The sequence below is a fragment of the Strigops habroptila genome, chromosome 5, assembly GCF_004027225.2.
Source record: "Strigops habroptila isolate Jane chromosome 5, bStrHab1.2.pri, whole genome shotgun sequence".
Lineage (NCBI taxonomy): Eukaryota > Metazoa > Chordata > Aves > Psittaciformes > Psittacidae > Strigops > Strigops habroptila.
The window spans coordinates 17,929,301-17,945,284 of record NC_044281.2 but is presented as its reverse complement, the minus strand read 5'-3'; the positions used below and the strand labels follow the sequence as shown (position 1 = coordinate 17,945,284).

At 52.2% G+C, this 15,984-nt stretch overlaps 1 protein-coding gene across 1 annotated transcript; it reads left to right on the top strand.

Annotated features, from left to right (window-relative positions):
- The first annotated feature begins 5,643 nt into the window (after positions 1-5,643).
- HOXD3 (homeobox D3) lies at positions 5,644-15,107 on the top strand. Its single transcript, XM_030488697.1, has 4 exons — positions 5,644-6,465; positions 6,566-6,649; positions 10,134-10,679; positions 11,110-15,107. The coding sequence occupies exons 3-4, from the start codon at positions 10,184-10,186 to the stop codon at positions 11,862-11,864; spliced, it is 1,251 nt and encodes a 416-aa protein (XP_030344557.1). The 5' UTR covers positions 5,644-6,465; positions 6,566-6,649; positions 10,134-10,183; the 3' UTR covers positions 11,865-15,107.
- Positions 15,108-15,984: the final 877 nt, after the last annotated feature.

Genomic DNA, 15,984 nt, shown 5'->3' with positions numbered 1-15,984 from the left:
GGAGTGGGCCCTTCCTGCCGGGGTGCGCCGAGGAGGGTGCGGGTGCGGTTCTGAGCACACACTAGCCAAGTTTAAATGTGGAGGCACATTTTGTGATTATACTTTCTCTCTCCCGTTTAATGGCTCCTCCTGTTACTCCCGATACATCAATATGGTTCTGTATATTATATCACCACTAGTCGTTAAGGTAAGAATGAAAAGGAAAGGCAGAGTCAATAGCAAACCCCACTCACTGTACAGTACAGTAAATAGGGACCTCTCGGTGCAGAGCCGCACCGCTTCCAACGGCCATGTTTGTTAGCCCTTTCCCCTGATTCTTTTTCCCCCTTTTTTTTTTTCCCCTCCTTCCCCCCAAGCCTAGAGACCAAAATAATCTCGGTAGGAACAGTCATAACAGGCAGAATTTCAAAGTGCAAGGAAGATGATAAGAATAGATTTCTACAAGTCCTGACCACGTGATTTGCGAAATAATTAATTCAGCACGTCCCTTAAGAAACACGGAGTCGTCATTAATCTGCCAAGCAAAGGACTCTATCAGACTTGAAAACTGAAGAGATCCCAAGAATATAATATACAAAGGGTGCAGTCCCTCTCTCTGCACACCTAGCTCCTTGGTAGCTGCTGAAAAAGAGACGCCCGGTACGTAAATATTTTTTACTTTTATTCCTTCTTATTTAAGCCTTAATGAACTCAGCTGTCAAACGCTTGACAAATAGGGCACGCTGCTTCCTGATATCCAGCTCGGCAGTGGCCGGGGACCGGACCGGGCGCAAGCGGTGACCTTTGCTTCCGAGGGAGCGGGGGAAGAAGGCGAGCGCGGACCAGCGCGGAGCACCGCGGAGGAGGCAGCCTGACCGCCTCCCGGGGCGGCGGCGCTGGCCGCGGCCGCCTGCGCGGGGAGGCGCGGAAGGAACAATGCGGCTGTCAGGACAGCCGCCGCTGCCCGGTGTCACCGGCAGGGAAGGGCCCTCCACTCCTTTGCAAGCGGGGTCGTAAATTTTGCCGTGCGTCTTTGACAGCGGGGCTGCAGCGGGGCCGCAGCCAGCTCCGAGCGCGCCTTCCCCCACCACCCGCACAAAGGCCGGCCACGGCCGCGCTCCCCAAGCCCCGCTCCCCCGATCCCGGCCCCGGCCCCGCTCCAGCCCCGGCCGCCGTTCGTGTCCGCCCGAGCCTCGCCGCCCGGCCGGAGAAGCCCGGGCGCATCCAGACCCCGAAACGGGCACGCCGCCTTGCAAGTCCCCGATCGATAGCTCGGACTAGGGGGAAATGGGATTTGTGTTTTTATACAAAGCCACTGTCTATGAACTCCATAGAATATGGACAACGAGGCTGAGATTTCTCTGTGAAATCCCAGAGTCAGCTGGAAATACTTTCTGCAAACAGGATATTCTTTATTATTCCTTGCTGGAGTAATTTCTAAAAAAACCCTAGATTGTAGCTTTTTATTACTTCCGTTTCGGTGGCAGGACAGAGACAAAGTTTCCTATGTTATGAATTATACATTCAAACAATAACACATTAATTCAATTATTCAAAGATGACAAATGTTTATGTGCTTTGGTAGTGACTAAGGAACAGATTTGCTACTTGACTAGAACTCCTACATTTTTATCAATGAAGTTTTATATTATCCTGTTGGCTAGGGAAAGAAACCAAACTCCACCAACACACTCAGTAAAATGGATCCGAACATAAATCGCGGCCCTTTCATAAAAGCGTTTATTCCCGCATATAGCCCAGGCTATTTTATCAGTTTGACAATTGCCGGAGTTGTTGTTATAAATCATCATAAGTAATTCCTGAAAGGGTGCGAGGCTGCTGGGGGGCGGGCGGAGACTGTAAATCTTTCTGTTTTATTGCTCTATGAACATATGCTCCGATTGAAGAAGTCTTAGATCCTTTACTGGAGACAAATTCGCGCAAAGCTGGAGTCCCACCAGCCAAAGGATTAACATTTCCTTAATAGTTTCTTTTTTTTTTCAGTCCCCTTTACGATGTCTTAATTCTGGTGGCGGTGGTGAAGGTGCTCCTTCCTTCCTTTCTTTCTTTCTCTCAGCCGTCCTCCATTTTTACATTAAATTTCAGCTTCCTTTTTTTTTTTATTATCATCTTATTTTTAAGCCCTAGACTCTGACAAGACACCCGAGGGCTGTGGGGCTTTTTCCAGGGGATTCGAAACTGCCCTCCAAAAAGGCATTTTCTTCTGAATCCTCTTCGCGCTCTTTGCTCGACCGGTGCCCAGCTTTTCCTTCGCACTTTTGTGTAGGAAGAGAAAGACCTCTCCGTCATCCAAAATGTCTAAACAGCAGCCAGAATTATGTTCGGCTTTGTGTGTATGTACACAAGTATGCAGAACACGCTGTGCGTGTAGCGGTTGCTGTATGTACACACAGACACGCGAGCACGGGGGGCTCTGCAAATCTACCCAGACGCCGAAATATATGGCTGACGGAAAAGGATATAAAGAACCATTACCTCTTACTTGAGGCGAGATTTAAGTGCATCGTTTCGAAGAAATATAGGATTATAAATCCGAAGCCGTACACAATAATTTACATTGAACTTATGTTTCCATCACTGGACTCCAATCTTTTTATAACTGGTTTGCAAAGTCAGGAAAAGCAATGTAATTTAGATAAATGTTACAATGCACTTACGGTTAGTATGGTAAGGTAATACGTTACTGTCACATCCCCATGCTTTGGATGGTAATGAAATCATAGCAGATGTTAGATTAGGTGTACTGTATTTATAGCTACAGATATGTTAGAAAAATCAAACAGAGGAGCTAATAAAGGGTTTTTTTGCTGAACTGGAATAGTTGGGGAGCTTTGTGGGTACACATGATGGATATACATCGGGTTTGCTCTGTCTCTCCGTGCACACAGGGAGGGGAGGCAGGCTCAGGGCAGACACACACACGCACAAATGTCATGAGGTTGTTGGTTTGGTTTTTTTCTTCCCCAACGCTTGTTTAGCCTCCAGAGAAGGGTAGCCCCGGCTGACCCGCATCTTCCCGGTACGGAGAAGGAGAAAGCAAAAATTCGTGCACGCCAGCGGGCCCCAGCGCCTTTCCACCAGAGCAGCGCTGCTGTGGAGCTGCCCCTGGCGCAGGCTCTCGTCTGCGGCCGATCCCAAATACCTCCTCTTTCTCCTCCGGGAATTTCTGCGCCCTGGGATCATCCCGCGGAATTCACCTTTTCCCCAGGCTCCGCCGGCCCCGTGGGGCGCGTAAGTGCCGGCGCCGCCGCCGGCGGCCGCCGTGGTGCCCCGCGGAGCTCTGCGGGAGGAGAGCGGGCCAGTGCGCGGAGCGCTGGTTGCGGTGCGCGGCCCGTCCCGCGGGGCCCAGCGCGGCGGCCCCGGTGCGCGGGGGCGCGGGCGGCGGCGGGGAGCGCGCCAGGCTCGGCCCGGCGAGCTGCTCCCGCGATCACGTGGGCCCTGTTCTGTATTTTAAGGCAGTGCCTATATTTCTGATTATAAAGGGGTTTCTCCTGCTCGCCCCCAAAATTCGTCAATGGCCGCACGATTTAAAACCAAAACAAAACACGAGCCGGCCAATTGCCTCCTGTGGTTCCAGGAGGCTGATGGCTGAGGGGTTGTGTGTTGATTTTTTTTTTTCCTCTCTCTCTCCTTTTTTTTTTTTTTTTTTTTAGGCCCAACAAATTCCGATTTCCACTCGCTCTCTTTTATTGGTAGTTGAGCCTGAGCTTGTTTTCTTTCTATCGGGAATTCTGGTGTATGGAAATGTCTGTAAGACCGCAAGATCAGGTTTAGGAGAGTATTGTCTGCAGACAAAGGGTGAAGGATATATTCTAAGAACTGCAAGCGCAGATCCTGAAAAGTGAGGAGCCCAGGTTTATGATAAATTGATGCACAGGTAAGCAACTGCATGACAAAATGGGACCTTTAACCACAGGGGCTGCATTATCGCCTTTGCTCAGAGACTGTCTGGAATTTGTTTGCAATCTCTGCCCATAACGGCTGCAAATGCATGGACTGGTCTCCACCTCTTTGAACGTTTTAAGCTGTATCTTCTTTTTCTTATGCTCCTTGAAGAAAATGTGGACTCCTTCCCAAAGGCTAGGGGAAGATGTTTAACCCTATCATCTTCCCAATTTTCTCTGGTTGCAGGAAGGGAATTGCAAATAAGCAAAGGAACAAGGGGGAGACAACTTTGCTAGATGCTCCCATTGCCAAAGTAAGATTGAGCATCGCGTTAACGCGTTGCCGTGGGTAGCCGGGCAGGGGGTAGCCGTGTTGATTTGTAAAGGGCGATTTAAAACAGGCTCATCGGTAATGTAGCCCCTGCTTAGGGTCTCTTAAATATTTCTGCCAAGTGCCTTCCCAAATCTTTTCCCCTCGCCGTGCATTCGTGTTCCTCAGTGGCTGTTGTTTTCACCACCCAGTAGTTTTGGTGTTGATACTACCGGTATGCTCACGCTTTCTAGTTACACACGCTGCTTGAAGCACGGCTTGATATTTATCTACCGAGGAGTTTCTTGCCTCTCATTCGTGCAGTTTGATCAATACGGCGGTGGGAAGGTGCCCGGGGGGACCGGCCGGTGCCTCTCCGGGGAAGGGGGGAGCTGGCAGTGGCCGCGCAGCCTCCCCGCACACATCTGCAGCTCAGCTCCCTCTTGGGCTGTTGCAACTAGCCCGGCTCTCGCAGGAGCGCCTGTCACCACTGGTCTGTGGCCTGCCTGCAGCCCGGGTGAACTCTCGGTTATGTTTGTTAGAGATCCCCCGCTTAAAGCCCAGCTTTGTGAGGGCGGGCAGGAGCGGTTGTAGGGCAGAGCCGGACCTTGGCCATCCCGGCCACCCGGGCAACTCCTCCGTAGGGCCGAGGAGCCCGTGGGAAGCAGGGCAGGGAGTCGAGGGGAAGGGAAGAAAGGAGGAAGTTGGGGTGGTTGGTGTGATTTTTTTTTTTATTTTCCTTTCTGTTGCGTGTTGCTCTGCTCTATCAGAAGTTAAAAGCAGTGAACATTTTTCTTAGCTGTATGCCTCCAAGCTGCTGGCCTGCCAAGTTAGTCAGCTGAATCCAATTACTGCAAGCAGCATTTCATTTGGCTCGATGGAAGCACTCACTTATAACTTCACCTAAAATTTCAATAATACCTATATTGGGCCCACGCCTGAATAATTCTAAAGATTTCCCTGGGTTTAGCTCTGGCAACTTCTCCGAGGTGGGCTCTGCGGGAGCGGCGCCGGGAGCAGAGCACAACCCCTCCGTGCCCGGGCTCCCTTCGCCGCAGAACAAACTTTGGGGGCTATTCCTGTGGCCGTGGAAATACCGGGATTTGACCAAGTACAGCATGTTTAGAGCAAGAAAGCTACCGCTTGTGAGGCTGAGGAGCTGCTTCAGAAAGGGATGAGAAGTCGATAATCAATTAGGCACAAAATGAAAACTTACCGTGTTAATCAACAGCGGCTAACAATGACTTGGTTTACAATATTATGATCTCTCCGCTCAGGGGCTAAGGTGCAACGCCACTTACGCTGCCTTCATATACCCTGTAAAGTGCTATTTCTAATGACCCCTCTTTAAAAAAAATAAAGCACTTAAAGTTGACGTACACCCACGTGAATACATTATATAAGACGTTGCCGGGACAGGCCCAGGCCAAGAACCTGAGCGAGCATCATGTGTAATCATGAAGCTCCACTTCCCCAACTCCAGTTTGCCAGCATAAATTAAGGTGATAAGAAGAGGGAATGTTGCATCCTACTGGGTTTGGGTAGGGAGAGAGAAGACTTGGTGGAAAGTTGTAAGGTCTGTTGTGTTGTGAGCTATTGGAGGCGCTTCCGTTGGTTGTTCATTAAGCGGTGAGTTATTGCTGTACGAGCCAAAGGTCATTTCAAAGGCTTATGGTGGCTAGATATCGTCTTTATAATGACCTGGGCTTCTTTGTGGGGGATTTTCTGGCACTCTTAAGTTCTTAAAGTCCTGAATCGACACGTTACACAGCCAAATGAAAACTGCTCGTTTCGAGCCGCAAATACTTGCGGGGCATTTTCAGCGCTGGGGTTTCTCCGCTTATCTGTCTCTCTGTCTTAACAGGGGGCCGGGAGGGAGGAAGGGAGAAAGACCTGCGCTAGCTCTGTTTCCGCAGGGCGCTCCACGGGCCGTGAGTTGCGGGCGGCAGGAGCGTTGGTTGTGACCGACGGGGAGGACTTCGCAGCTCCCATGCAATGGCGCTCCCGCTCCTCCGTGCACTGCATCTCCGCACCCCTCCGCGCCTCGGCCCGGGCTGGGCGTTCGGGGAGGCACGCGCAGCTCCGCGGCCCCGGTGGGTGCACGAGGCCCGGCGGAGCGGCTGCCTCAGGCCGCCCTGCCCGGGTACGACCCGCGGCAGCGGTATTTTGCGCGTTTGTTCGCTCCCCGCCTCTCTCAAAGCACTATTAATAAATGAAGAGAAACATCTGCCCTTTGTCTGGTAATAGATCTGAAGCGGACGGAGAGACACGGTGAGGGGCTGCGGACGAGATGTGCATTTATTAACAAAGTCCTAAGGAAGAAAGTCCAAAACACAGCAGTTTCCGCTGAGAGTTCTCACTTCTGTTGCAGGTCCGTGCCCACGGATTATCCAGAGGAACCTGAAGATCCTACCCACACAGTTAAAGTCAAAAATCAAGAAAAAACATAAGTGTGGTGAGTTCTCTTAATTTCCTTTTCCATCCACCTCCCGCTTCCCCCAGCGCTGCAGACCCTCCGCAGGGACCAAAGCCCGGACCCGGCCGCCGGCCTGCCGAGCAGAGAGCACTGCTCGGCCGGGCACGCCGTCGCCTTCGACGCCAGATGATATCAATAAATACCAGCCCGCAAGAAGCCCCGCTAAAAGCGGCCCGTGGTCGGAGGGAGCTGCGCCCAGCTGGGGAGCAGCCTTGCCCTGCACTCGGTAGGAGGGAGCCGGCGTCTCCCCGTGAGGGTGCTCCGCAGCTGGTTTAAGGGGCCTCACGGCGGCCACCGCTTCATGCCGGACACCCCCCGCCGCTCCTCTGTCCGCGGGCCCTTCCGCGCTCCTCAGCCCCGCCAGACCCCCCCCTCTCAGGTCCAGCCCCAGCGGTGGGTGCCCGGCTGCCCACGGCGGCCCGCCCAGGGCAGAGGGTCCCCATCGCCCGGCTCCCGTGCCCGCGGCCCGGCGTGGCGGCCGGGTCCGGCGGTGGGTCCAGCGCGTTCCTTATATACGGGGCTGCCCCGGGCCGGCTGCCGGGAAACGTGCCGAGCAGGGGATTCTTTTGCCGGGCTCCCTCCTACGCGCCGGCTGCTTTGCACTTCTGAAAGTGCCGTGGCTTGGGAAGCGTTTTCCTTTTCATTCCTGGCCGGAGCGTTTACTGCCACGGCACTAGCAGTCATAAATTTTGTTACAAACCGCAATGACAGGTGCATTGATATGCACCCTGAGAGCTCCAGCTGCTTTAATAACCGCTCCGCTGGCCGCGCTCACCGCCTCTTATTTATTCGGTATCATATTAGATATTGATCCTCAGCAGAATTAAGTGTAGTGGAAGTTTTAGTAGAGAACTGCTTAATATGGAGGTGTCGGGAGGAAAGCGCCGGGTGGATGCGTGGGCTCCCGGCTGCTCCCCACGTATTGCCGTGAGAGGGTCGGTAACCTCCAAAGGCGTTGGAGTCAGCGGCGGGATGGACAAAAAAACCCATTATCGTGTGCAACGCCAACAGTTCAGACGAGGTTAATCTTTCTGGAGAGGAGGCAGGGAAATCTGAAACACAGACATGGATACGTTGTGGTTTCTTACCCTCGGAGCCTCCGAGCCCACCTCCCACCGCTCGGCCTCACCATTTGGATGTCACCTCTTTTTTTTTTTTTTTTTTTTTTTTTTTTTTTTTTTTTTTTCCCCCCTGGAGGCTGTTTCTGGCCAAACCACCAAGTGTTGAGCCTCTGCTTTGGTGTTACCTATAAAAACATCACCCCGGGCCTTGCACTCGTGGAAAATCAAACCCTGGAAAGGTCTCTCTCCCCTGTTTCTCTCCCTCGCTCTCTTTTTAAGATCTAAAGATGAGCCACCAAACAGTTGAGCATTGTCCATGTGATTTATGGCCCATAGCCTCCTTTTTAGGTTCAAGCAGAGTTCACAAGCAGTTGGTATTTCAGAAAAGAAATAAGGCTTTTAACAGCTTAACAGCAATATTCTTTCTTAAGATTCTGCGTATTCTTTTGGGAACTATATTTCACAAGGCACATAAAAGCCTACGCTTAAGGCGGTGTTGTGCTAACAAAAGTCCTCAGTCCAGACCGCTCCCGAAAATGTACATGATAGAAGTGGAAAACGAGCGACAGAGTTATTTTGCCCAAAAAATACTTTCAGGATTCGTCAAGATTGTCACAGCATATTAAAAAGCATCTGAATCGCCACCGCCCATTTCCATAGACAATTTTTTTAACTAAAATTTTCCAGGAGAGGAAAATAGCTCTTATCCCATTTCCATCAGCTTCGCAGATCATCCCAAGCTTTTGTTCAGGGAAGAAAAGGACTGCGGCGGTTTGTGACAGGGGATAAACCGCCGAGAGCGGCCGCGGATCGCAGCTCGCTGAGGTCATTCTGAATTACACAGACGTATAATAATCCCGGTGAATTTTAGGGAACAGATGAGCGGTTCTTGGCTGTACCAATGGCTGCGGGACGAAGAGCAGTACCCTGGTAGTATTGCTCAAGTGCAGGCATAGAATGGTAATTATCGGACACTGCTCAAAAATGTCTAGCTACTCTTCTTTGGTATGTTAATAGGCTTAAACCCTGAAGAAATACAACGAACTCTTAAGATACGTTGAGTTACAGACTTACATTCCCAGGTGAAGCACGTGCTAATTTAGAGAACTACTAAAAATGTCGGAGAAAACCCCTATCTGACAAGAAAAATAAGAAGAGGGAATATTAAACAGCCGCGACGAAATCGCAAAACAGTTTCTATCTTGCAAAAAGCGCAGAGAAGTTGCAAGGGGAAAGGGAACAGCACCCTATCCCAAAACATCTGCCCCGAGGGGACAGTGCATTTTCGGCCTAAACAGCCTGATCGGGGGGCCGGGAGGCGGGGAGGGGAGCGCCATGAGTTTGGAAGCTGGAAAGAGAAACCCCTAAAAATTGTCTTAAGTCTCTCAGGTTCTTTCTATTGGGGACAAATAGAAGGGACGAGAAACGTTGGGCGAGGGAATTTAATTCATCACAGAATTAAAATAGGGGAGCTGACCTGAGACTTCCTTTACAGTGCAAAGTGAAGGGAGTGAATGGCGCCGGTTACACTTTAACTCCGGAGGAATCCGGGGGAAAGAAGGAGGGCGGGTTTACAAAGAGGACAGGATTTTTCTGCCTCTGCCCGGCCGCAGCCCGGGCTCAATCCATCATGTCAGCCCTGCGCGGCCCTGCGCACGCGTGCCTGGCAGGCGAGGAGTGCGGGGGGCTCTAGGCCGAAATGGGCCGGGGGGGCCCTGGGAACACCCCCCAGGCCTTGCTCAGTGGGAGCACTTCCCTGCAAGCGCGGGGACCGATCCGGCCGAACTCTTGCGGGAACGGTCCACAGGCAGAACAAAGCAAGAAAACATCCCCCAAAATGCCTCAAAAAGTGGCCTCTGTGAGGTCCCGCCAATGAGTTTCCGTTCCCCTCAGCACCACCGCTCTTGGTGGCTCCTTCCCTGCTGTTCCCTGGTCCTTCCCTCGTGTGCCCTGCTCTTCTCCCTGGTGTGCTCCAATTTGGCCTGGCTCCTGCCTGGTGACCCTGCTCCTTTCCTGATGTCTCCTGATCCCTCCCTCGTAACTCTGGCCCTTCTCTGGGGTCCCCTAGTCCTTCTCTGGTGTCCCCTGCTCCTCTCTCTGGTGTCTCCTGCTCTTTCCTTGATGTGCCCTGCTCCTTCTTTGGTGTCCCTTGGTCCTTCTCTAGTGTCTCCTGCTCCTTGCTGGATGTCCCCTGCTCCTAATCTGGTGTCCCTTGTTCCTTCCTTCATGTCACCCACTCCTTCCCCTCTGCCCCTGCTCCCGCCCCGCCGTCTCCTAGGCCCACCGGCTCTGCCGAGGCTGGGGGTGCTGCGGTGCGGGGCGTGCCAGGGACAGCCCGGCGGCTCCCAGCTGGCGTCTCCCACTGAAGGTCTCTTTTGTGTCCCCGCTGTCCCCCTTCCCAGGTGGCTACGAGTGGCCCGGGCCGACGACGTGAGGCGCGGGGCGGCGGTCAATGTTATTTGAGCGGGGGCCGCGGGCCTCAGCGATCGCAGAGCAGAGGATGCAGAAAGCCGCCTACTATGACAACGCGGGGCTCTTCGGGGGCTACAGCTACAGCAAGGCCGACGCCTACCCCTACGGTGCGGCCCACCAGCCCTACGGCCAGGCTGGCCTGGACGGCGAGTACCCCGGCTCCGCCTGCTCCGTCCAGGGCTCGGCTCCCGGCCGTGCCCCGGCCCACAAGGGCAGCGAGCTGAGCGGCAGCTGCATGCGGACGGCGGGGGGCGGCCCAGGGGGCAGCCAGCCCTCGGGCATCAGCGAGCAGCAGCCCCCGGCGCTGCCGCCCTCCTCCCCGCCCAACCCCCCTCCCAGCGCGCCCCCTCCGAAAAAAACCAAGGGAGGCCCTAACTCCTCGGGCTCGTCCAACGCCACCCTCAGCAAGCAAATATTCCCCTGGATGAAGGAGTCCCGGCAGAACTCCAAGCAGAAAAGCACCTGCGCCCCCTCAGGTAGCCCGACACCCCCGACCCGGCCCACTGCCCACCCGGGGAGCCAGGCAGAGCCTCTTGAGCTGAGCTGCTTGTCCCTGCGCCTTGTCCCCTACTCCTCCAGGGACAACGGCCCCCATCCCCCTCTCGGGGGTCTTAGCCCCGCCGGGCCCTGCAGGCGGGAAAGGCTGGGGGCTCCCGCCCTGCTCCCCCCGCCAGCCCAGTGGCGGCAGGCGCGGCCCCGACGGGTCCTGGCAGAGCCTGGACAGGGCCGCTGGGGTCCCTGGGGGAGGCAGCTGCGGGGGGAGCGTGCGTGCCGGGCAGGGAGGGGTGGGAGGCCGTCCCCGGACTCCCTGTGCCCCCTCCCCGAGTGCCGGCAGAGCGAGGGGGGGCTCCGGGGGACCCCGGGGAGGCTTGCGGGGGGGGACCAACTTGTGCCTCTTCCCTGCAGGAGAGAGCTGTGAGGACAAGAGCCCCCCCGGGCCGGCCTCCAAGCGGGTGCGCACAGCCTATACCAGCGCGCAGCTGGTAGAGCTGGAGAAGGAGTTTCACTTCAACCGCTATCTGTGCCGGCCGCGCCGGGTGGAGATGGCCAACCTTCTCAACTTGACAGAGCGGCAGATCAAGATCTGGTTCCAGAACCGCCGGATGAAGTACAAAAAGGACCAGAAAGCCAAAGGCATCATGCACTCTCCCGTCGGACAGTCCCCGGACCGCAGCCCCACCCTGAGCGGCCCAAACCACGTCAGTTACTCCAGCCAGCTCCCCAGCGTCAACAGCCTCAGCTACGACGCGCCCTCGCCCACCTCTTTCGCCAAGTCGCAGCAGAGTATGTACGGGCTGGCCGCCTACACGGCGCCGCTGAGCAGCTGCCTGCCGCAGCAGAAGCGCTATGCGGGCGCGGAGTACGACCCCCACCCCATGCAGAGCGGCGGCGGCGGCGGCTTCGCCAACCCCAGCCTGCAGGGCAGCCCCGTCTACGTGGGGGGCAACTTCGTGGACTCGATGCCGGCCTCGGGCCCCATGTTCAACCTGGGGCACCTGCAGCACCCCTCCTCCGCCAGCGTGGACTACAGCTGCGCCGCCCAGATCCCCGGCGGCCACCACCACGGACCTTGCGACCCCCACCCCACCTACACGGACCTCTCCTCCCACCACAGCTCTCAGGGACGGATGCAGGAGGCACCGAAGCTCACGCATCTGTAGCGGGGCGGCGGGCGGCGGGGCCCGCTCCCCTCTCCATTACCTCACTTTTCTGACAGGACAGTGTTACTTTGCTCTCGAGTGCCAACAGTGTTAGTGGATTTGTCTCCCCTAGCAGCTCCCTTCTTCCTTCCGCAGCCCCGGGTAGGTCCGCGAGCAGGAGCCTTTCTCTTAGAGCTGTGTTTAAGCATGACAGTGCAATATACTACAGACCGAGGGACTGGTAAGCAGGTAATGATGTACTTGAAGGTAAGTCTTAGAGATGCCGTAGTGTTAGCAGCGCGTCATGCTGAGGTGTTTTAGAGCAGGGGTGAGCGGTGGGAACTCACCCGCGCGTAAGCTTATTCCAGAGAAGTTAATTTATGAATTCTTCCGTAACGTAAGGATCGCATCGGACTAAACGATATGTATTTATTATTTTAAGCGAGACATTTTTGTATCACTGATTATTTATCCTCGTCTTAATGTATTTATGTGGGTATTTGTAGAGTTTCTTCACCAATACTTCGGGAGAGCGATTCAGGTCCGTGGTGACTGACATTTCACCTATTTAGTATATTCGGTCTGAACTAGTTGAGAGAGTAGTCTTGAACAGTTGTAACAGTGGCTGGTGTTCGTAGTTTATGTAAGGATTAATTAAGACAGCAAGTCGTAAGTCATGAATAGAATAAAACAAACTGTGGCATCACACAAAAGAGCCGTTACACTTAAAAAAAAAAAAATAGTATCGGAATTATTTTAAAAATATTTATTTCTGGCCGGCCCCGAGCGCCGGGGTGGCTTGGGGGCAGCTGGCTTGGCCGGGCGAAGCCACCCTTGGCTGGAACCGCAGCCGCTTGGAGGAGGCGATCTATGAAGCAGGGCACTTGGCCATCTTGTTTCAGATCAAATCCTGCATACAAAAACCTCGGTGAGGTTAACATTTATTTATTGACTGGGTATCTATCACACATATTATTATTTGGGTGGGCTATTTTATTTTCTTTTTTTATTGTTTTAAATTACACTCTGGCTATCTGAAATAGGAAAGAAATTAGAAGCTTAGAACGCAGAAAAAATTAGAAACCCTCGGATAGTGCTAATTTCATTAGGGTCTCCATAGCAATCCGCGCAGCAGCTGCCGCCTCCTTTGTTATTTATACTGTTGTCTTTATACTAACCATAAATCAATTTTTTAGACATCTTTGGAAGCCCGAGCTTTTCCTCTTGTTTTTCATAAAAATAAACTTTGAAAGAAAATTGACAATCAGGTAGACGCAGCCGAAGGGGAGCCGCCGAGGCGGGGTGCGGGCAGTGGCGCCCGGCGAGGACGGTCCCGTCCTCCCGGACCGCAGCTGTGGGGCACCGCCGCCTCCCTCTGCCACCAACGGGACCGCTAACACGGGGAAGAATAAGTAAAAATTAATTAAAAAACCCCAAACAAACCAGACCGCCCCCCCCCAAACAAACCACAAAACGATGCTCTGAACCCTCGTGTTTCCTCGTCTTTAGTTACACGGCTGTGTTGAATCCCTCGCTGGATTTACAGATACTTCTTTTGTAAACGTTGTCATTAAAGCCTCTTCCTGACGGTACACGTCGCTCCGAAAAGACTGTTCTTACCTCTTTCTAAAAGTGTCGAGTTAAAGATTAATCCGAACTTCCGTATTCCCCACCAACCCGTCTGACGCGCCACTTCCCAGTCTGACAAACACTGCAGCTCCTACTCCATCCTCTAATGAAAGGACCTGGCATTCCTATTGTGAGATATATTTTAACTCTTCCAATTCTGGTCAACACAGACAAGTTTTCTTTCTTTCTTTCTTTCTTTCTTTCTTTCTTTCTTTCTTTCTTTCTTTCTTTCTTTCTTTCTTTCTTTCTTTCTTTCTTTCTTTCTTTCTTTCTTCGTGTCTTCCTTTCTTACTTTCTTCCTTTCTTCCTTTCTTCCTTTCTTCCTTTCTTCCTTTCTTCCTTTCTTCTTCCTTTCTTCTTCCTTTCTTCCTTTCTTCCTTTCTTCCTTTCTTCCTTTCCTTTCTTCCTTTCTTCCTCTCTTTCTCTCTCTCTTTCGCTCTTTCGCTCTCTCTTTTCGCTCTTTCGCTCTCTCTTTTTGCTCTTTCGCTCTTTCTTTTGCTCTTTCACTCTTTCTTTTGCTCTTTTGCTCTTTCTTTCTTTTGCTCTTTCGCTCTTTCTTTCGCTCTTTTGCTCTTTCGCTCTTTTGCTCTTTCTTTCGCTCTTTCTTTCACTCTTTCTCTCTTTCTTTTGCTCTTTCACTCTCTCTTTTCCTTCCTCCCTTCCTCCCTTCCTCCTTTCTTCCCTTCCTCCCTTCCTCTTTTCCTTCCTTCCTTCCCTCCCTCCCTCCCTCCTTCTCTCCCTCCCTCTCTCCCTCCTTCCCTCCTTCCCTCCTTCCCTCCCTTCTGGTATTTATGTTTGGCTGGACAGTAACAATTCAAAATCCTACTTAGGGTTTTATTTTCCCCTCTGTGCAATTTTAACAATGTCGTGCTATGTTGAGAAGTGTAACTTCTGTTAAATTTCACTTTCACCCAAGCAAATTTGGATATATGTGTTGTAGATCTGTAAACAAAACAGAACAGAATAAACTACTTTGTTTGGAGACATATTTTAACCATTTTGAGCCCTAAAATTGTTTTCTCTGGAAGTTTCCACACAAATTGTTTCATACAAGCTCCATCCAGGAGTAAAAAACACAAACAATGCAAAAACTAAGGCTAAACACCACTTGTGAATTACACTTTATAATATTCCATAAATATATATATGTTTGTATCTCCAAAATTTTCTGTAATCAATGTACCCAGGACTGAAATTGTACATGTAGGGTTTTTTGTGTGTTCTTGAAAACACCATGTATTTTGTACCACCTGCTTCTATCTGTGAAATGGCAAGGCACCCCTATTTCTGCAGGGCCATTCCTGGTGTAACCCAATGTGCTTTCCTCAAGAGTTTCCCACCTTCATGCTCTGTAGGTTGTTCTTCAAACAGTGTCTGCTCTGACTTGCACTATTAGTCCTTCATTAAATCTGTTAAGAAAGAAAAGGCTGTTTTTAGGTAGCCCTTCCCCAGATCTGAGGAAGAAGGGGGTTTGAGAGGAACCCTGACCACAAACACAGTGTTACTGATGCACACTGCCCTGACTTATTTTCATATTGCAGAAAGATGGGGTTTGCTGACTTGGTTTCCAGTGGGGTGAAGGAGGAGCATGTGGAAGGGGAAATCTTGTAAATAAATTTACTTTCTTCTCCGTGACTCTGGAAGAGGTGTCTTGTTTGTGACACGGTAGAAGTCCGTGATGATAACCTAATTATTAGAAGTAATGTTACTTTAGCGAGATCACTGGCATTTTTACAATGTTTGTACAAGCATCAGCAATCTAGAGGAGAGAGACACTTTGGCACAAGCCAGACTTTTTCTTGGCCCATCATTTAAAAGCCATAAATTATAAACAGCCCCCTTTCACACTCAATAGGAACTCAGCTCGTTTCCAACAGCATCTGATGTGATGAACTCCAGTCACCTATTTAAAACACAACTCATCAGCCAAGGCCAGGCCTGGGGCTGATCCTAGCCTTGCCTTTTTTTGCATGTAGGACTCATATCATTCCTTCCCCTCCTTCCCTGCTCCCTCCATCTGCTCCAGACCCATAACAGGGTCACTGAGCCAGGGCCTCTCAATGTTGGCAGCACTGCTGGAGTGTTTGGGATAGAGAGCTGCTGACAGCACTGGTTGAGGGGCATCAGGGGTATACTGAGCTTCAGTGAGTCTGTGCAGGTTCTCTTGTTCAGATCAGTGGGTTTTGGGTTCTCCAGTTGTTGTTTTGGCTCTTGTGGTAACTCACTATTTAATGGAGCCCCAGCAGTTTCCCTGCTGCAAAAGAAGATGAAGCTTTGTGTCATCTCTGCGCAGCCAGTGCAGGGCTGAGCTGCACCTTTGTACCCTGTTTCTTTTGACAGGGGGTTGCATCCATGTCCCTCTGTCTGAGGCCTGGTGAGCAGCACCAGGGCAGGGGAAACCAGGCAGGCACAGCCAGGGGCTCCCAGGGATGCCACTCTCTTGCAGATGCCACTTGTGTGAGGCTGGGGAAACAAGACCAAATGCCCCCTGCTCCATTAGCAAGTGCTCCCT

Coding starts and splice junctions, on each gene's coding strand:
- HOXD3 (XM_030488697.1), top strand. CDS start 10,184: ATGTTATTTGAGCGGGGGCCGCGGGCCTCAGCGATCGCAGAGCAGAGG. Junction 10,680..11,109: donor AAGCACCTGCGCCCCCTCAG/GTAGCCCGACAC, acceptor TCTTCCCTGCAG/GAGAGAGCTGTGAGGACAAG.